The 21,833-nt window shown below is 37.7% G+C and overlaps 1 protein-coding gene across 1 annotated transcript; it reads left to right on the top strand.

Annotated features, from left to right (window-relative positions):
• The first annotated feature begins 4,612 nt into the window (after window positions 1–4,612).
• Window positions 4,613–5,812, top strand: LOC118644310. Its single transcript, XM_036282544.1, has one exon. It carries the CDS (start codon window positions 4,613–4,615, stop codon window positions 5,810–5,812), a length of 1,200 nt encoding a protein of 399 aa, XP_036138437.1.
• The last annotated feature ends 16,021 nt before the right edge of the window (window positions 5,813–21,833 follow it).

Below are 21,833 nucleotides of genomic sequence, written 5' to 3'. Positions count from 1 at the left end.
TATTTTACATCACCGATAATTATGTGATCACTACTGTTGACGTCGAACGTTTTATTACCCAACATCATACCATCCTTGTCTAAACGAACGCCGTACACGGTATCCATAATTTTTTCTTTTTCACCACGACCGCTGAGAAAATCTCCGATGTACTTTTGACCCAGCGGCCCCAAGTGCTGAGATAACGTTTCTAGACCTTCTGACGTTTGTAATCGATTTCGAATGGTTGTCGCAAACGAATCGTCGGCGGATTCATAAACAGTCTCGAGAGCCTTATTTAACGGTTTTGGAGCTTCAATCATTGATTGTGCAGCTACCATACGCGGTGTGGACGTTATCGCTGACGGATCTATCACGTCGTTGGACGTACGCTGCACCGACGGTGACGGTATATTCATTGCATCGTTTGACGTATGCTGCACCGATGGCGACGGTAAATTCATTGCATCGTTTGACATATATCGCATCCATTTGTTCGATTCACTTAATGCATGGTCCACTGAACTGTCTTTTCGTTTTCTTTTATTTTTTATCACATCCTTCTGGATGAACGATGTTTCGATGCCTACGTCATCGACACGCGGTTCTTCCTTTATCACGCGGACGCCGGAATTATCGACGATCTTTTGCAGCGGCTCAATGAGCGGCTCGAAGTGTCTCTTCGCCGCGATATTCTCCTCGATCCTACCGGTCTTCAAAGCGCGATGTTTCTTACGAATCGATTCGCTCGTTTTCTCAATTTCCTTCGCGATTTTCTCGCGCTCACGCGTTTCGTTGTTCCCAATCATGTTGACAGACAGCGTCGATCGCTCACGTTTCATCCCCAACGAAGTATCGATGACGACTAATCGCTCCGCAGCATCGCGAACTCGTTAAATCCTCTTCTATATCGCCCGTTAGTAAGTGAACTATCCTTGTCTATTACTAGAAATCCATAATCACGCCGCCAACAATCACGACATAACGCACAAAAATCATCGTATGACATATCGGTGTTAACATGATCATTGTACACATGTTTCAGGTTGGTACCATCCTGTTTAAACAGGATCAGCAGGTTTGCGTTGTCGCGTATAAGATGTTTAGGTATTCTCGCGTACGACTGACAAAGATAAAAGCAGTCGACGTTCGAATGCCGACCCATCGCAAAATACTCTCTCACGGCATCCTGCTTGTCGCACGCAATATCGTCAAAGATGAAAATTGAGTTTGGACGCGCTTCATTCGGCGGAATGACGTCACAGTTATTGGAGAACGTAAAATAGTTAATTTCATTCATCGATCTTAACAAATTTTCCAAATACCGATATTTCGGCTGTTGCAAAGATTTCGAGTACACGTACACGTTCTCGAAACGTACACCGTGCGGACATTCCAACAAGTTTATCATAATGTTGGTTTTACCGCAGTTCGATGGGCCACAAATAATTGCGCGTATGGTAGTAGGCAGCATCGCGCATTTCGGAATCTGATTATATAGTGGAATCGAACGACCTATTTATAGGCGAGTGAGTGCAGCGTATGCTGTATATGAGTATGTGTGCGTGTGTGTGAATGCAGCGTACGGATAGAGAAAGCATAAAGGAAGAAGATAAGCTCATTACGGTGCGTATCAATGGCCGCGCGAAGAAGGAAGATAAGCTCGTCGCAGCGTGTCTCAATGGCTGCGCGGGCGTGACGCTATACCTCGCAATGGTTGGGCGTGATCGCTGTGTTTATCAATAGTCGGGCGTGACACAACTTATCACCGTGCGTACTAATGGGCGATCCTGTTGAAGATGACTGCTAAATTAATATAGAATTAATATTTTTACGTTCGTTCACATACTTTTAACGTTCGTTCACGTATTTTCCACGTTCGTTTACGTACTTCTTATGTTCGTTTCACGTTCGTTCACGTACTTTCCACGTTCGTTTACGTACTTCTTATGTTCGTTTCACGTTCGTTCACGTACTTTCCACGTTCGTTTCACATACTTTCCACGTTCGTTTACGTACTTCTTACGTTCGTTCACATACTTCTTATGTTCGTTTCACGTTCGTTCATGTACTTTCCACGTTCGTTTACATACTTTTTACGTTTATTTCACGTTCGTTCACATACTTCACACGTTCGTTCCACATTCGTTCACGTACTTCTTACGTTCATTTCACGTTTTAAACATCCTTACGTATATGTATAACCGTTTCATGTTTAACATCTCTCTATATATTTTTTTCTTTATTCAGAACGAAACATGTTGCGATCTGAGGCTATTTATAGGCGTGTAAAATCACGCATCGCTCAGTATCAAACATGTATCTTATACTGTCACACCCCTCCGATATACTCGAATTGAGCGCCGAGCAGTTAGAATTCGTGCCAAAACCTATTTTGCTACGCGTGTGTGGCAACTACATCGAACACGTTTGGGACAGGCTTCCGGAACATATAAGGGCTGATCTAGAGGTTCGAAGCTATCGTCGTTGCTACGAGCATTACAATCAACCGTGGCAGCGGACGCACATCGACGGACCCGCGCCGTTGATCAAAAATTGTGTCGAATGCCGGCTGTCGCAATGGTAAAACGCGGCTGTGGTCAACTGCTGAATCGCGCGATAAACGCTCTTCTTTTCGAATTACATATTCCCGGTTACCAGTTTTGCAGTCCGGGTACTCGGCTGAAAAAGCGATTGGCCAGAGGTGATCAAGGTATACATCCGCTCGACGCGGCGTGTCGCGAACACGACATTGCGTACTCCCAGAGCAACGAGCTCATCGACAGACACGCGGCGGACAAGATACTCGCGGACAAAGCGCTAAAACGGGTAATCGCAAAAGATTCACCTCTCGGGGAAAGAGCAGCAACTGCTGCTGTCTGGGCAGCCATGAAAGCCAAAACGAAGATTGGTATGAGTATGAAGAAGAATTCAACGAAAAAATCGACGAAAAAAAAACGCATACTTCAAGCTGCAAAACGAGGTGGTGCATTACCGATTTTACCAATATTGGGTGCACTCGGATCCTTGATTGGTGGAGCGGCTGGTGTGGCAAAGGCGGTGAACGACAACAAAGCCGCGCGACGTCAGCTCGAGGAGTTACAGCGTCACAATCGCGCGATGGAAGGTCACGGCTTATATCTCGCCCCATACAAACGCGGGCGAGGACTGTATCTCGCCCCGTACAAACATGGAAAAGGTGTACAGAAGAAAAAAAAAAACGTCGAAGAAACATTAACACTACCCACAGGTGCGACGATGAACGTGCAATTTACGCAACTAGCAAAACGCGCGCGTATTCCATATTTCAGAGGTGTTTTTATGCGTAACGCGTTACCGACGAGTGGTGCGCGTCTAAACGAGAGTGGTATCATAAATTTGGACGATACGACGGGCCCCGGCACTCACTGGGTGGCGTACGCAAAGAGGGGTAACCACGTCACGTATTTCGATAGTTTCGGCAATCTTCGACCACCTAGAGAACTAGTACGATACTTTGGGGACGGGGTGACAACGATTGAGTATAATCGAACGTCCTATCAAACGTACGATCAGAGCATTTGTGGACAACTCTGCCTGCAGTTTCTTCAACGCGTGTAAATTTAAAAAGCTGAACTAGTACCGCAAAGACTCAGTATTTCACCACCATCATGTCGCTGACGTTTACCCTGAGCGGCAAGAGCAGCGTTCTCGCGGCACACTATTCTCCAGCTATAGATTTGAGCGACGATGATTATGAGCTCGGTCTAACGATTTTTGAAACCTATAACACGATACCGAACGTGAATGCCTCAAACAATACGTTTTACTTTGACAAGGATAACACGGAGAGTACGATTCCCGAGGGATCGTACGAACTGCGAGCTATAAACGAATTTTTGAAACGCACAATTTCACGAAAACGTCCGCAACACGATGGAACTCATTCCGGTGACGTTACGCGTGGGGGCAACGATGATGATAATGATGGGGAGTATCCGATAACGCTTCGCGCCAACTACAATACAATGAGATGTGAGATCAAATGCGCCTACAGTATACATTTTGGTAAACCCAACAACATAGGATTGCTGCTAGGATTCTCACCGAAGCGTGGTGTACTGCTACCGCGAAAATGGCACGAATCGGACGTGTCGATCAACATAATGAACGTGAACATTATTCGCGTGGAATGCAACGTGACCGCGGGCGCGTACAGCAACAATAAGAGTGTACACACGATACATGAGTTTTCACCGAGCGTGCCACCAGGATATAAGATATCGGAAAGGCCCACACAAATCATTTATCTGCCAATCATCGTGCGGTGCATTACGGATCTGACAATACGCGCCGTCGATCAGAACGGACGATTGCTTGATTTTCGAGGAGAAGAAATCACCGTCAGACTGCACGTGCGACGACGGTTGCAACAATAACGCGAACGTGAGATGCTCGTGCTAAACACATCGCAGCGCGCGAAAGATAACGTTATCTCCACACCAGTGCCAACATTCCAACAGTCACCCGATACTCTTGCGACAACGTTTAATAATATTCAATCATCCTGTTGTCCCGAGAAAAAGAAGCTCAACGCGTCAAACGTTAAATTTTTACAATCTCTGGGATTCGCGGTGCGAAACGTCTGATAACGATGACTGACATTCTAAACATCGGAGACGAGCCGATCTTCGATGATCGCATCGTCAAGATCGAGACTCATACGTACAATCCGTTTGCCAACACAACGTTCGGGCACAGCGACGAGATACGAATACCCATACACCAACAGGATCTGTACACATTGCCGTTCAAAAGTTTTCTATACATCGAGGGAAAAGTGACAATAAACAAACCTGCCGAGGGATTTTCGGTGGTACTGGGAAATAATTGTGTCGCGTTCATGTTTGATGAGATTCGATACGAACTCGACGGTGTAGAAATTGATCGCAACAGAAATGTTGGAATAACCAGCACACTGAAAAACTATGCAACTGTGTCGTCAGACAAAAACGTGATTCTGAGGAACGCAGGATGGATTTCGGGTTGGGACGTGAATGGATACTTTAATTATTGCGTACCACTCAACATGTTGTTGGGGTTTTGCGAGGATTACAGACGCGTGGTGATCAACGCTCGTCACGAGTTAATTTTAATACACGCGCGTAACGATAACAACAGTCTAATGGGAAGTTCGGAGTTGGAACCCACGATTGATATATTCAAGATACAATGGCGCATGCCTCACGTACTGCTGAACGAGATACATAAGTTGTCGATGCTGCGTACTCTGGAGAGCGGACGGTACCTGAGCATGGCTTTTCGTTCGTGGGATCTGTACGAGTTTCCACTATTGCAGCAAACAACTAAGCATTCGTGGGCCATCAAGACCGCTACTCAGCTTGAGAAGCCACGATATGTTATCTTTGCTCTGCAGACGGGTCGAAAGAACATTGTGTCCGAGGATCCAAGCCGATTCGATCATTGCAAATTGACAAACGTGAAACTGTATCTGAATTCGGAATGTTATCCATACGACGATATGAACTTGGATTTCGATAAAAATAAATGGGCGATTCTGTACGACATGTACGCGCGTTTCTGCAAGGGTTATTATGGATACGAGTATCTCGAGCCGAACCTCACCACTTCAACTTTTCTACTTAACGGTCCATTCGTAATCATCGATTGCTCTCGACAAAATGAATCGATCAAGAGCGCAACCGTGGACGTGCGCATAGAATTTGAATGCAAAGAGAATGTGTCGATGAATACCACCGCGTACTGCCTCATCATACACGACCGCGTGGTTCAGTACAACCCGTTGACAAACGTTGTGCGCAAAATCACCTAACAACGTTGTACATTAAGGGGTTACACCAACCTAGCGGAAAAAAAAATTCGATTTTTTTTTTATTACATTTTCTTGAAGCTTCAAGTTTCGAGAATATATCCTGAAAGTTTTATGTTGATATCTGAAAAAATGCCGGAATTACAGAGAGTTGAGTAAAACGGGATCGAGCGTTCGAGTGCTCGAATTGGAGCAATATCAACATAAATCGCCACTGGACGATGATGTGATTAAAGCCATTCGTCCAATATTTAAAAACAACTTTCTAGTGATAATTTACTGGAGAAATGCGTCGGTGGATTTACGCAAAATGTTAACGAAAGTTTGAACAATCTGATTTGGCGCATAGCGCCAAAAGTGCAGCACAGCGGTGCACACGTTGTGCAAATTGCTGCCAATATTGCTGCATACACATTTAATGAAGATGCTGCCGCATATTTATTAATGATAATAAAAGAATTGTGCTGCATATTGCGAAAATCAAGACCGAGCGCGCATCAATGTGGCCGAAGTACGAGCGCAGAAGGCGACGCGCGAAGAAAAGATTGCTCGCTGTCAACAAAAGTCTTCACAAAGCACTGCTATTATTGATGTGGAAGGAATCTCATATGGCCCCAGAATTGTCGACTAGAGGTAAAGTGCAAAATTCGGCTATTAACAATAGTAGAACTAAACTTGAAACTTTAAACGCGTTTTTCTCAAAACATGGTTTTCAAAGTCGGTGACCACCAGATCTCAAAAACTAATGGATGGATCGTTTTCAAATTTTTACACAATACTCTCAGAAACATTCTTTTGTCGGTGACGATCTATTTTTTTTTTAATCGGTCTTCATTAAAAAATAAAAAAATGAAAAGGACAAAAATTTTTCGTTTTTTTTTTAATTTTAACTTCAACTCATCGCCATTTTGTAACAAACGATAAAATCGACAATCGGCGATCGTCACCGACAAACCACTACTGTTAACTTAAAAACACCATTTTGTTTTTTTGTTTCAGATGGATCGTTTAGACGGGACAGTGGTCACCGCAAAATGCGTTTTTCCAAACCTCAATGTGTGTCGGCGGCCATATTTCTGCTTTCCGTCGCCATTGTTTAATAAAAAAATTTTTTTTATATTGTCGAAACATAAGTCAATAATCACCCAAAATTTCATTTAATTCCCACTACCCGTTTAGGAGGAATAAAATATCAAAGTTAGGCCTGTTTTTCGACCGTCTAGGTTGGTGTAACCCCTTAAAGGAGAGGGAGATAAGACAATATATAACTCTACGACGCATCGAAGTCAATCACAGTATTCTCAACGACAGCTGTCATGCTTGTACCAACGTTCGTAGACCTGCAAGGTTTCATCGTTGGAGGAAAATTTATCGTTAAGGAATTTGCCTCTCTCAAAGATGGATTTGAACTCACCCACTACTTGTTTACACCCACTTATCCATGGGAATACCTTACCAAGGCAGAAAGATGTCAGGTGGCATGGTTGAAAGTGAATCATCATGGAATATCATGGGAGGATGGATTAATTCCACACAGCATGACTAGGAGTTTGATTACAAAGGCGGTAATGGGTACAACTGCAACCGATGATGAAATTCTCGTGTACGTCAAGGGATGTGAGAAACGAGAATGGTTGCGTGATTTTCTTCTGGACGAGGCGAGACAGGAAGCTTACGTCGAGAATATCGAGACGCATTACGAAAACATAGAACCTCTAAACAAGTTGGACATTATGTACACTTTACGATGTCAGAATCATGTGAACAACTGTGCTTTACAAAATGTATTTAAGCTGTTTAATTGGTGGTCTAAGAATAAAAAATATATATCGTATCCATTTTTACATTCTTTTACTCCCTCATATTTCCCTTTTTCCCCATTTCGTTTTATTTATACAATTTTTAACTTAAAACTATATAGGAAAAAATAATTCAAACAATATCATTTTTATACATTTATTTTGTTATATAAAGCATAACGTACAATATGATTCACAACGTAATTAGCTTACAGTTTACAAGACTGGTTTTCTTTACACATTTTACTTGTCATATAAAGCATCATATACAATAATATCGAAAGCGTAAGCAATTAGCTCACACTCTACGAGACATGTTTTATCATATTTTTCGCGTAATAACTTTGCAGCGTCGCTTTGATTAGTAATATGATTTTGACGCAAAATAGTAATAAACTTCTTATATTTATCGCTCACGCTGTACGTATGTTGATCTAATTGATGACATACATAATCAACACAATCTTCAAGTTCATATAGGAACAGTAAGGTTGACGGCTTCATGTACATGCAATTATCATGCAACACCAACTTTATAATATTTTCATCGCGCATTTTTACAAGTTTTATAATCAGATCACAAACTGCAAATCTTGAAGATACTGCACAAATCGTTGTGCAGTCAAAATAAGCTGACCGCACAAATCGTTCAATATCCACCCGTCGATCTATAAACGTTTTCCATGTTGCGTATGGCAAAATTATTTGATTGCCCCTGTTGTCACCAAGCAGTATTTCCACATAAGATATAGGTCCCACGCCGATTGCAATATCCAAGTATTTGTATGCCGTGGCGGTCAAGGCGTATCTCCTACCCAAGATGCGTGGAGTATAACGCGGCTGCGATAATGCTCTGTAAAAAAAAAAATATAGCTCGCTATAGAAAAATATAAGATATTAATACGAAGAAAATTTTTTAAATTATAAAAAATACTTACGGTTTATCATTTGCCTCGTTCTGTTGGATCGGAACGTAATAGTTCATGCTGTACGTTTCGGGAAGCTTTTGAAGTCTGTCTTCCACCGACTGAGGAGCAAACGAGAAGTTTTGCTGTCCGTCTTGTAACACGCGAGTGATGCGGTACCATTGTCAGAACTCTTCTTATATTGTACACCCCTCCACAAATTTTTTAATCCTTTGTCTCAACTGGAGCACTTATCACACCCAATAAAATTACAGCGTTGCCGACGTTTATAAAATTACAGCGTTGCCAACGTTTAAATCACGTGATCATCGAGAGCCAATCACGTTATCGCGAAACATGTTTAATGCAACGTTTCCCCCCCCCCCCTCTCTAACACCCAAAACAGGGAGGGCGTAAAAAAGTAGCATTTTTTATATCAATACCCCCTTATAAAAACATATCAAGTTTTCAAAAACATCAAGTTTTTTCAAAGGCACCGCAAAATAGTTTACGTCTGATATCAGTTTACTTCTGATAAGCGGTTTTTCCCGGAGCCCCGGGTGACGTCACCCCCTTCCCGCCGTAACACCCCCCGCGCCCACAAACCCCCCCCGCACACCTGCACCCCCCTCAGAGCTCCCGAGTTAGAACCGGTCTTGTATTCTTACTTACCGTATTCTAGGACAATCTTTGTTACAAACTCCTTGCTTACCGTGTTTGCCTCTTGATTTGGAATCGGCATCGCCTTGCTGAATTTTGTCAGGTGATCTTGGAACGTTAGCAGGTACTAATTTCCATTTGCTGTCTCGGTCAGTGGTCCCACGATGTCCAGAGCGCATTTTTCGAATGGTCGGCTGGGGGTCTCCGTAATTACTAACGGTGTCTTATTTCTTTTGGATAGTTTGTTTTTCTGGCAGAGTTCGCATTTTTTAATATGCTTTTCTACGTCTGCCGTTATTCCGGGCCAATTATATTTTAACCGTATCCTTTTTAGGGTTCTTTCGACCCCTTGATGCCCTCCGGTGGGTGCATCATGGTATTCGTGTAATATTTGCCGCTTTTCTTCTTCTTTGGCTGTGCTCTCCGTCTTTGTCTAACGCGAGCATTTTATCAGCCGTCTCCGTAATGTGAACCTCTGGTTTCACGTTACGGCTCAACGCATCGGCGTTTGTGTTCGCGCGTCCGGCCTTATGTACGATTTCGTAATCGTATTCTTCCATTTTTAAACGCCACCGGATTAATCTCGATCCAGGGTCGTTTACACTGAATAGCCATACAAGGGGCTTGTGGTCAGTGATAATTTTAAACTTAGTGCCGTATATGTACGGTCTGAAATGCTTGACGGCCCATACTATAGCCAGTAATTCTTTTTCTGTTGTGCTATAGTTTTGTTCTGCACGGTTTAGCACTCGACTCGCATATGCTATGGGGCGGTCTTTGCCTATCGGTCCTTGCGATAATACGGCTCCCACTGCGTAATCGGAGGCATCCGTTGTTACGTTAAATTCTTTTGAGAAATCAGGATACTGAAGTACCGGTGCGGTCATTAGCTTTTCTTTTAGTATGTCGAAAGCAATCTGTTGCTCCGTGGACCATACAAATTTTTCTGACTTTTTTGTCAGCTTAGTTAGCGGCTTAGCTATCCTCGAAAATTTGTTGATGAACTTTCGGTAATATCCGGCGAGGCCTATGAAAGATTGCACGTCTTTCACCTTCTGAGGTGCCGGGAAATCTTTTATCGCCTGTAATTTGGCGGGATCAGGGGAGATTTCCTCTTCTGAGATTATGTGTCCCAGGTAATTTACTTCTTTCCGCAGGAACTCACATTTGTCCGGCTGCAGTTTTAAATTGGCTTTTCGTAAGCGCTGTAGTACTTCCTTTAGACGTTTATTATGGTCTTCCAGACTTGAGCCATAAATAACTATATCGTCTAAGTATACAAGGCATTTTAGCCCTTGCATTCCCGTGAGTACTGAGTTCATCAGCCTCTGGAATGTTGCAGGTGCATTTTTTAAACCAAATGGCATTCGATTAAATTCGTAATGTCCATATGGGGTGGAGAACGCTGTTTTTTGCTTATCACGTTCTGCCATGGGTATTTGGTGATACCCGCTAAATCTAGCGTAGTAAAATACTTGGCGTTTCCTAGTTGGTCCAAAATTTCTTCGATATTGGGCAATGGAAACGAGTCGCCGATCGTTAGATCGTTTAATTTTCGGAAGTCGATGACTATCCGTAGTCGCGGTTTTCCGCTTGAGTCAGCTTTTTTGGGAACCACTAATAAGGGTGCATTCCACTGACTTGTACTTGCTCTGATTATTCCGTCCGTGAGCATCTGCTTCATTTGATTATTTACTTTCTCCTTGTGCTTGGTGGGGAGGCGATACGGCCGTACGTTTACCGGTGCCGTGTCAGCGCGCGTGTGGATCTCGTGTTGCACGGCGGCCGTGCATGACAGGGGTTCTCCGCTCAGATGGAAGATGTCTTGATAATCTTCGCATAAGCGCAGGAGGGCCTGCCGTTCCTCAAAGTTGAGGTGTTGCGTTCGCAGCAATTGTCAAATCCGCTCCTTCCGAGGGAGGTGAGATTTGTCTTTTGGTTCAGCGACCACGGTGTAAACCTCGTGAGGATTTTTCTTGCTTAAATCCTCTACAGTAACGACCGGTGTGTTGATCCGTATTGTCTTATCAGTGGTATTGATTACACTGATCGGACATGAAAAATTTTTTGGTTTTACAAGGCATCTGACAATGTAAACTCCTGGAGCTGGTTCCTGGGCCCGTACGACTCTAGTTTTGTTTCGATTTGTCAAACAATTGTCGGCCCTTACAATTGTTTCGCTGCGAGGTTTTAACACGGTTTGTTGATATGATTTGAATTTCAGAGTAACGTCTCTTATTGTTAACTTTTTCTGGTTATAATCGCACGTTACTTGTTGCTTTCGTAGGAAATTTAATCTTAGGATGCCATCGTATTCTAGCGGAAAATCATCCTTTACTACATACATCGGATGTTTTATCTTATGCTTGCCTAGCTCTATTGTCGCCTGTATTTTTCCTATGGTGTAGACCTTGTGGCCTGTTATCCCGACGAGAACTATTCTTTCATGGCGTATTTTAGTTTCGCCTTTTAAATTTTTTACTTTTATTAACGAGAGCGTGGCTCCGGAATCGAATAACATGTCGATTTTTCCTGATTTGGTCTCTCGTATTGAAAGTGTGACTAAGTCGAGTCCGCTATCTTTGTGTGCGTCTCGCTTTACATGCGTAACTTGATACGCGGCGGCGGTGCCCGTTGTGCTCGAGTCATCGTCCGAGCTCTCGTCGCTACTTGCCGTATCGGCATGTTTTATCATTTTGACGGCCTTACTTGTACGCTGTTTAGCGTCCTTTTCTATTTTTCTTTTTGACTTTGCTACCGGGCGATCCTCGTCTTTCTGTGGAGGTCGTCCATGCAGGGTCCAGCAATCGTTTCGGCTGTGGCCCGTTTTCTTGCAGTAACTGCATTGTTGTACTGCTGTATTTACTCGTGGCCGTCCTTCCGGTCGGGGTAATTCGAACCGGTTGGCGTATCTGCTGCTTCGGCAGTCTCTTCCGTCGTGTCCTATTTTTCCGCACTTTCCGCAACGGATGGTCGGAGCACGGTTATTGCGTTGGGCATTTGGCATATCCCGCCTATTGCCGTTGAGGCGCGTGCTTGCCCCCTTAACTTTTTCTTCCGCACTAGCTCCTGCGATTGCTTCTTGAAGCGTGTTGTACCGTTGGGCTCGAACTAATAGCTTTATTTCTTCGTGTAGTTACTACCTATCTGGTAGTTGTAAAGGGCTTGTTCCTTGATGCTCTCAAGTATCGCCCGCTGCTGTTCTATTGTATGATTTTTTCCTTCCTCCATGGATTCGTATAACTCCATGGCCAAGTTGTCTACTCTTCGTCCAAATTCTTGAGCGGTTTCGTTTGACTTTTGTTTCAGGAAGTTAAATTCGAGCTGCAAATGGGCGGTGCTGCGCTTGCCCAGATATTCATTTTCTAATTCCGTTTTTAACTGGTCGTAGTTTTCTATATCGCGAGTGTGGAAATCCATCATTGCCTTGCCCTTGAATTTGGTACATAATATCGCGTTGAGGAGTATGAATTCGTCCGACGGATGTATGTTTTTCATTGCATAGGAGCTTGCGTTTAAAAATTCTCGTACTCGTTCCCTCGAAGTTCCATTAATTTCGGGGATCATATTTCGCGCTTCTTTCATGCTTAAATTGTAAGTGTTGGTCCCATGCTGATGTCGTACATCTCGGGGTGAGTGCCCATACGAAAGATCTAACGCGTGGTTAGTAGGTTGTCGCGTATTTCTAGCCGTTTCTCGCGGCGGCGGCTGTGCTTCGTGTCGGTTTCCAAGCTGGAAACGAAGCTCGCGAATTTCGAATAGCAGGTCATGGAGCATCATATTCTCCATGGGGTGCATTGGTCGCCTATGAATTTGTGGCGCTGTCGGTGAACTTCCGCTTTGTTCACTCAAATTATTACGGAGCTCTTGTGTTTCCTCTTCGGGTTCTTCCCGGATTACGCGAGGCAACGCATGTGGTAGGGAGCGTGTCGACGGTCCCGCTACGTCTGTCCGCGTTGGTGAACGTGTGTCCATGTTATTTATTAGACTAAAGTCTAGTTCCTGTATCGGGAACGCGCGTTCAGTCGTGATATTTGGCGAATTTGCTCGACTATTCAAAAGTCGAAGCGCGTTATCGAATATTTCTTCTAACGCGTCTTGAACAACGTTAAGCGCTGTATCAGTGTTTTGGTCGGACGTTTACGTTCGAGTATAAACGCGTGTGCTGAGTTCGCGTTTTATTTCGCGGTATTGTATGTCGCGTTGCGCTAGTGCGTTTGCATTCGCATGCCTTTGAATTACAGTAGCTATCTTAGCTATGTCTTTACGGTAATCGCGGTTACCGGGGGTCAACCGATATTTTGCTCTATTCGTGTTACAGTTTTATGTCGTCCTACGCTCGTTTCGCGTTACAATTTAATGTTTGTCGGACTTACATAAGTACGATGAGCTGCATGGTGCGGCGATCAGCTGAGCCTTGTCGCGGTAGGTCTCGGCGTCGTCTCGAGTTTCACTCTTATCGCTGACGCGCTATGTACGCTCCGCCGTGGCTGGCTTCCTGGCCTGTACAGCTGATTGCTCGGTGACGCTTGGTTCCTCTAGGATCTTCCTTTTGGCAGTGCAGATCCCACCGCTGCCACCACTGTTGTACCCCTCGTTGTGAGTACGATTTGGGATCGCTGCCAGAGATCTCGCGAGGAAGGTATTTCGTCACGTACACCGTTATTTGTCTTGAACACTTTTATTCTTGTATTCAGTTACAATGGGTAGATCGCGACCCCGCAAGGCAGAGTGTCGCGTCTATTAGCTCGTTGTCCACGACCCCGCAAGGCAGAGCGTCGTGGTTGTGTGTTTACAATAAGTTATCTCGGCGATACACGACCCCGCAAAGCAGAGTGTCGTGTGTAGTCTTAGTTTGTCTACTTCGGATTGACTTGATCCTCACCTTCTTTCGCCGGTTTATATATCCGATAATTCGGTAGTTGGATCGAAAGAAGGGGAGGATTGCGTGAGGGCGTAAGTCGGTCAGTATTCCAAATTATTGCTTAGACAGCAAGTGCTGTCTAAGGGACATTGCGCTAATTGTCAAGCGGATTGCGCGAAACCTCGCGCTCGCGATGCGCTCGATGCTGACTGCTGCTGACCGACTTACGTCATCGTGTTACTGACACCTTATCGTTATGAGTGTGTCACTCATAACAATTACTACAGTAATAGAAACGAACAAAAAAATGAATAATGATTTTATTCATGATAATTATGAAGGTAATTTTTACAATTTTATTACAATTGTTTAATATATTGATATAAGGCATTTTATACCAAATCGACTTGGATCGAACCCTTGACTTCTCGGATTTGGTCCGTAATTTTTTGTTATTTTTCCAACTCTAAAAATATGTACTCGGATTTTTTTTATAAATTTGACTTATAATTGTTTAAAACAAATGTTATACCTATGAATTTAAAAATCTGAAAAAGTTCTCAAAAATCCTGTTACATGTCAAAATGTTTAAGTCAAAAAATGAAAGCAAACACCGGCTTACTCTTGGTCAAAGCTTAAAAATTTTTATATCTGATACAGAATTTTTGAAAATTTTTTTAGATTTTTAAATTGTGATCGACGAAATGTTTGTTTTAAACAAGTATAAGTAAATTAAATTTATTTTAAAAAATCTAAAAAAAATCCAATTGTATTTTAGAGTTAGAACAATAACATAAAATTGCGGACCAAATCCAAGAGATTGAGGGTCCGATTCAGGTTGATTTGGTATGGAATATCCCATATTCTTTTTTCTATATACATTGAATCTTTTTGTAATAGGAACACTTGATGACAATAATGAAATAAAGTTTGACGAAATCCCTGACAAACATAAAGCTAAAAACGCTAACAGTTTATGTAAGTTAAAAATCATGAATCTAATTTAATAATTTAATAATTTCTTAATTTCATGTCAGTAATTCATGTCAGTAATTTTATTTTACATTTTTAGCAAGGTTCGATTTTGATCGTTACATAATTAGAAAACTGACAGACATAGGATTTAAAATATCTGCATTTGAAGAACAAGAAAGACTTTTGATTAATAAATTCGATATCATGCTAGAAAAAAATCGAGAAATATTTTTTGCATGAGGAAATTGCGGAAAAAGATATTGCGGAACAATGTTTTATGGATAATTTTCCAATTGATAACATTGAAGACCTGGAAAAATTAGAAAAATCATTAATTGAGGATACTAACTGCAAAGAACTGGTAATTATAAAAAAATTTTTTTAAGTATGTATGAAATTGTAATATTTTGTTACATATTCTCAATTTTATAGATTAAGCAGTTATCACGTATAGGAGGAAATAGTATCAAAGGAGTCACTTTTAATCTTTTACGAAGATTAATGTCTGATAAGTTAGCGTCTACATTTAGTTATGTTGGAGGGAAAAAAAGCGGATATTTTATGATTTACAGCTACGAAAAGTAATATCTAGTAAGTAAATAATTAAATATTTTAATATATATAATATAACCAATATATTTATTTATAAATGTAATTTATTTTATTTTTTATTTTTTAGGCGTGGTACGAATGCGTTTTACGGAAGCAACAGAGCATATTATTTCCGAACCAATTAAATCTTGGTTGCGACATGCGAATAAACGTTCTACAAAAAAAAAACAAGTAAATTTTTACCAATTTTCTCAGTAAATACATGATTTTTACTTACAAGGGAACCTCGCGAACTCGAAAATTCTGATTTTAATGAAACTTGGCATAAATGTAGAGGGGGTAAATACATGAATTTAGAAATTTATTGTAGCTGCCCATAAACGGTTTAAAGGGGTGAAACCACCCTTCAAAGATTGAGACATTTTTCGTTTTCTCGATATATCTCGTAAACTAAACAAAATATTAAAAAATGTTTTATACAAAAGTTTTACAATAAAAGTACTTCTATCTAACTACAGTAATTAAATTTAAAAAAAATTTTTTTTTAAACAATTGTTTTTTAATTTTTGAAAAAAAAATTTTTTTTTTAATTTTATTAATGTAGTTAGATAGAGATATTGTCACCATAAAACTTTTGTATAAAACATTTTTTGATATCACCAATACTTTTCGAGATATATCGGAAAAAGCAAAAATCTGCTCTACGCTATGCACTGAAAAAAGCATGAGAGAATGCGATAGCACCGCGACGGAGAGCGTTAAAAAATATTTTAAAGAAATTTTTTATTAAGGTTTATTTATGATATTGAATATAATATAAGATACTAAAAATATAATAAAATAAAGTAATATAAAATAATATTTTGTATAATATAATAATATGTAATAATATAATATAATAATGTCGCACGTGAATGCATGCTGATGTGAGTGAGAGAGAAAGAGTAAATAATATTAATATAATATAGTAATATAATAATATAATATAAAATATTTATATCCAGACTTCTTTTTCCGGATCCATTAAAGAAGATTTCTGGGATATTCCTAAAAGCCTATTAAAGAAGCTTAAAAAACTTCGATTTCTACTCCTACCAAATTGTCAAGTAAAAAAAAGAAACGATCTTCGATCTAGATCAAAATTAATGTAATCTATGATCTAGATCAAATGTATGAAAAATGATCTGTGATCTGATCTAGATTTAATATTTTGATAAAGATCTTGATCTGATCTAGATTATTTATTTAATGATCTATTACAACACTGGAAATAAGTAATGCGATATTTTTCATTGCGCATTACTTTTGAAATAAGTAATGCGATATTTTTCATTACGCATTACTTTTGAAATAAGTAATGCGATTTTTTTCATTACGCATTACTTTTGTAATAAGTAATGCGATTTTTTTTATTACGCATTACTTTTGAAATAATTAATGCGAGTTTTTTTATTACGCATTATTGTTTTAATAATTAATGAATAAAGAAATAATTACTTATTAAAAAATTAATAAGTAATGCATTATTTTTTAATTTGCATTTTCATTACCCTGATTTAAAGTATATTGTTGTTCAATGTATAATGCCACACTAAAATATGTTAATTTTGTATCTAGACATGGATATATATCTTTATAACATCCACATACATGGATTTATCAATATAAGAAAAAGATTTTGGATGCGATACTTTTGCAAGATCGACAGAGAGCGAAATAATGCCTTAATTGACAAATCATATGGCCGATTTGGATTGGCAGATGTCGTCGATCTGCGTCGACTTTCTGGCATGTCACCGCTAATGGATCCGGACCAAGAAGTCTGGATATAAATATTTTATATTATATTATATTATTATATTACTATATTATATTAATATTATTTACTCTTTCTCTCTCACTCACATCAGCATGCATTCACGTGCGACATTATTATATTATATTATTACATATTATTATATTATACAAAATATTATTTTATATTACTTTATTTTATTATATTTTTAGTATCTTATATTATATTCAATATCATAAATAAACCTTATTAAAAAATTTCTTTAAAATATTTTTTAACGCTCTCCGTTGCGGTGCTATCGCATTCTCTCATGCTTTTTTCAGTGCATAGCGTAGAGCAGATTTTTGCTTTTTCCAATATATCTCGAAAAGTATTGGAGATATCAAAAAATGTTTTATACAAAAGTTTTATGGCAACAATATCTCTATCTAACTACATTAATAAAATTTAAAAAAAAAATTTTTTTTTAATTAAAAAACAATTGTTTAAAAAAAATTTTTTTTTAATTTAATTACTGTAGTTAGATAGAAGTACTTTTATTGTAAAACTTTTGTATAAAACATTTTTTAATATTTTGTTTAGTTTACGAGATATATCGAGAAAACGAAAAATGTCTCAATCTTTGAAGGGTGGTTTCACCCCTTTAAACCGTTTATAGGCAGCTACGATAAATTTCTAAATTCATGTATTTACCCCCTCTACATTTATGCCAAGTTTCATTAAAATCAGAATTTTCGAGTTCGCGAGGTTCCCTTGTTAGTTATTAATTTTTAATTTTTTTATTTACTTTATTTTAGGACAGATAATGTACAAGAATAAATGCAACCATTATTTGCATTACGTAGCAAGATAGCTACAAAATGTTAACTTATATATTTTATTAAATATATATAATTATATACGAACGCGAAATGTTAAACATGTGTTACAAGTTTTTGTTACAAAGGCTAACCAGAAAAAAATATTTCTTTTTTTGTTTTATGAATAATTCGAATATTTTATCAAAACTGTTTTTGTTCATTACATTCATTTAATGTAATAGTTTGTCTATTATAAGCAATAAACATAAAGAGGTGTTTAGGTAATATGAAATAATTTTTTTTTTAATTTACATTTTATAAGTATAAATATTCTAAAAGTGATAAATAGTATATTTTAAAAAGTTTCAAAATATTTTCCAATATTTTGTGTTCCTCAGGATATCCAGAGGAGATCCTGGGATTAAAATGGGATGTCCTCAGGATATCCTGCCTCTACATCCTGGACATCCCTTGGAATTTTCTACGGACTTCATTGTGCTGTCTGGGTTACCTCCTGATACGTTTAGTCATTTACCACGAAATATAACGTACTTAAAATCATATAAATCATCCGAATTTTATAACTGGCTTTTATTTTATTCTGTTCCTATTCTAATTGATTACTTACCAGAAAAATATTTCCAACATTGGCTTCTACTCGTTAGGCGATAAACATTTTGCTACAAAAAACTATTAAAAAAGTGCCTGACATTGTCCAAGCAGAACATCTATTAAGGTTGTTTGTAAGAGACATTACAATTCTGTACAACGATTGTCAGCTAACATATAATGTGCACCAACTATTACATCTCTATCTGTGTGTGAGACGATGGGGACCTCTTTGGGCTACTTCAGCTTTTCCGTTTAAAAATTTTAACGGTTTTCTTGTTATTATTGTGAAATTATGTAAGGCTAACCTTTGTTCCGTTCTATTTTTTTTCTTTTTCGTATAAAATAATTTTATATTACTTAAAACATATATGTTTGTAAAACAAACAAAAGAGAATAACCTGTACAACAAAGCATCAATAACTCAATTTTTCACTTTTTTGTGAGTTAACACGTTAGTACAACTCATGTTAGTGCAACAGTGTCTATTTAGGTACGTGTAATAATATCGAGGATTATCCACGAGAAATGTGTAATAATATATATATATATATATATATATATATATATATGTATATACATAATATAGAGCGTGAATTTCTTATGAAAAATACATTTTACATAAAATATACATAAAGTTTAAAATTTATACAAAATAAAATTATATAAGTGAAAATATATTATTGTTTATAGATCCCGTAAGCCATGTACGTCCCCATATGTAATCACACATAACTAGACATGACTATACTTGGGAGCCGAACAAGGTGTTTTTTTTTTTCATAAAAAATCATATATGATAATATATGACTATGCATGCTTACATATGCAATAACGCATAACCACGCATGACTATACATGGCAACGCAAGGACGTTTTTCCATTCATGCAAAATCATACATGATTTTATGTGGTTATGTATGATTACATATACATACATACATGTGCTATCTCATTCGAGTCCATACATAACTGCAGTACTTGAATATATATGATTATAAATAATCTTGTATGACCATGTCAAAATCCATGCATGATTATTCATAATCATATATAATCATATATTATTATAAATGAGCATTTTTTCTCGGGTATATATATTTATTTATTTATTCGAAAAGTAATTTTAATAAAATGTTGTATAATTCAATATGGGGTTATAAATATTTTGATACAATTATATATAATTGTCCACTCAAAAATATAATGTTGCATAATTTGATATAAAGTTATAAATATTTTGATATAATTATATATAAATTAATATATAAATTAATCTTATTATATATATAATTATATGTATATAATTATACATATATAATATGATATGATTATACATAATTAGATATAAACTTTTTTCCCAGGATGTATATCTTGAGAATGATTGGAGATATGAACTTGGGATAAGCATTAGTATTATCTGATGTTTTCGGATTAATTAATTAATTAAAATTTAATTAATTAATTAATTAATTAATTAAAGTTTAAAACATGCAAATCTCGAGAAGGGTTGGAGATGCGAACTTGGGATAAGCACTAGTATCATTAAAACCCTTTAGAGAGTCAATGCTTATCTAAAATTAATTAATCAATTAATTAATTAAACTTTGTAACATGGATATCTCGAGAACGGTTGGAGATACAAACTTGGAATAAGCACTATCTTCGGATTAATTAATTTATTAAAATTTAATTAATTAATTAAATTTTAAAACATGCAAATCTCCTAAACGGTTGGAGGTGCGTACTTGGGATAAACACTATACCTTTGGAAAACTTCAAAGAATCAATACGTATCTAAAATTAATTAATTAATTAATCATTTAATCTTAAAATATGCAAATTTTGAGAACGGTTGGAGATGTGAACTTGGGATAAGCTACTAGTATTATCGAGACACTTAAAGTAAATGTAATAAATATAGATTAATATTCGTTACATTTATTTACAAAAATGTTGTAATGACTCTGAATCTAAATAACTCACATTAAATATAAATTTTGAATAAAAATTAATTTAATTTTGAATTGCCTGTATTGGTTTTTTTCATTGATGTTGATAATGAGATGGATGGATGAAATGCTTTGTGCTGTGGAAATATCCAACTAGTGTTATTGATGTTGTAGAAGAAAGGTATAGTGTTTATCCTGTATTCAGTACCTATGATACTGACTACTGTTTACATGCTATCAATGTAGTGCAGAATATATTACAGTAGTCTTACAATATTCATTAGTGTTTATTTATTGTTTACTTATTGATAATTGCATATACTTTATATAGTTATTATATTGAACATTTATTTCATATTTTATTGATTTTGCTGTACTTTAAATTAAAAATAATTTTAAATGAAAATTATAATTTGACATTTTAAAAATATTAATATAAATACTACATTGTTTGTACAGGTTTTTAACAATATACATTGCTATTGTTAATCACACCTGAACACACATGAATTACATGAAAAAACGTTGGAAGTATCGTGATGTAGGAGAACTGCTTATAACAAAATTTCCTTTAATTCATTTAGAACGATCATCTAAATTTAAAACGAAACATGTAAGTGGGGCAAAAGTTTTATTATAATATCAATATAATAAGTCGTAATTTTGTATGTGAAATAGGGACATTTTGTGCACCAAATTGTTAACATGAGACGTTACAGGAAACATTGAAAACATTCATGATTTAACATCATAAAAAAAAATTGAATTGTTTTATTTTATATAATTCCAAAAGAGGCTTATATAATATGCATTTCGAAATGCAAGATACGAAACTTCAAGTAATATGCATTTCGAAATGTTTCAGTCTATATTTTTTAGCAAAATTTATTGCTATATTATATGTCATAATACATATTGTTTATATCTTCAATTTTTATCCAAAAAGATCCAACATTTGAAGAACTAATTACACCTTCTGCTGGATCAAAGTGTGTTACAACGATACTACAGCTTGGCTCGTGATTTGAATTAACCGTCGTTTTATAATCAATTGATTGGTTTACTTGTACCTGGGTAACGAGTTTTTGGACAAGCGAGTTAAGAAAATTCTTT

This window comes from Monomorium pharaonis, chromosome 2 (assembly GCF_013373865.1).
Source record: "Monomorium pharaonis isolate MP-MQ-018 chromosome 2, ASM1337386v2, whole genome shotgun sequence".
Lineage (NCBI taxonomy): Eukaryota > Metazoa > Arthropoda > Insecta > Hymenoptera > Formicidae > Monomorium > Monomorium pharaonis.
This window is presented reverse-complemented; position numbering and strand designations above follow the sequence as displayed.

Excerpts from the sequence above, each read along its gene's own strand:
- LOC118644310 (XM_036282544.1), top strand. The coding sequence starts at position 4,613 with ATGACTGACATTCTAAACATCGGAGACGAGCCGATCTTCGATGATCGC.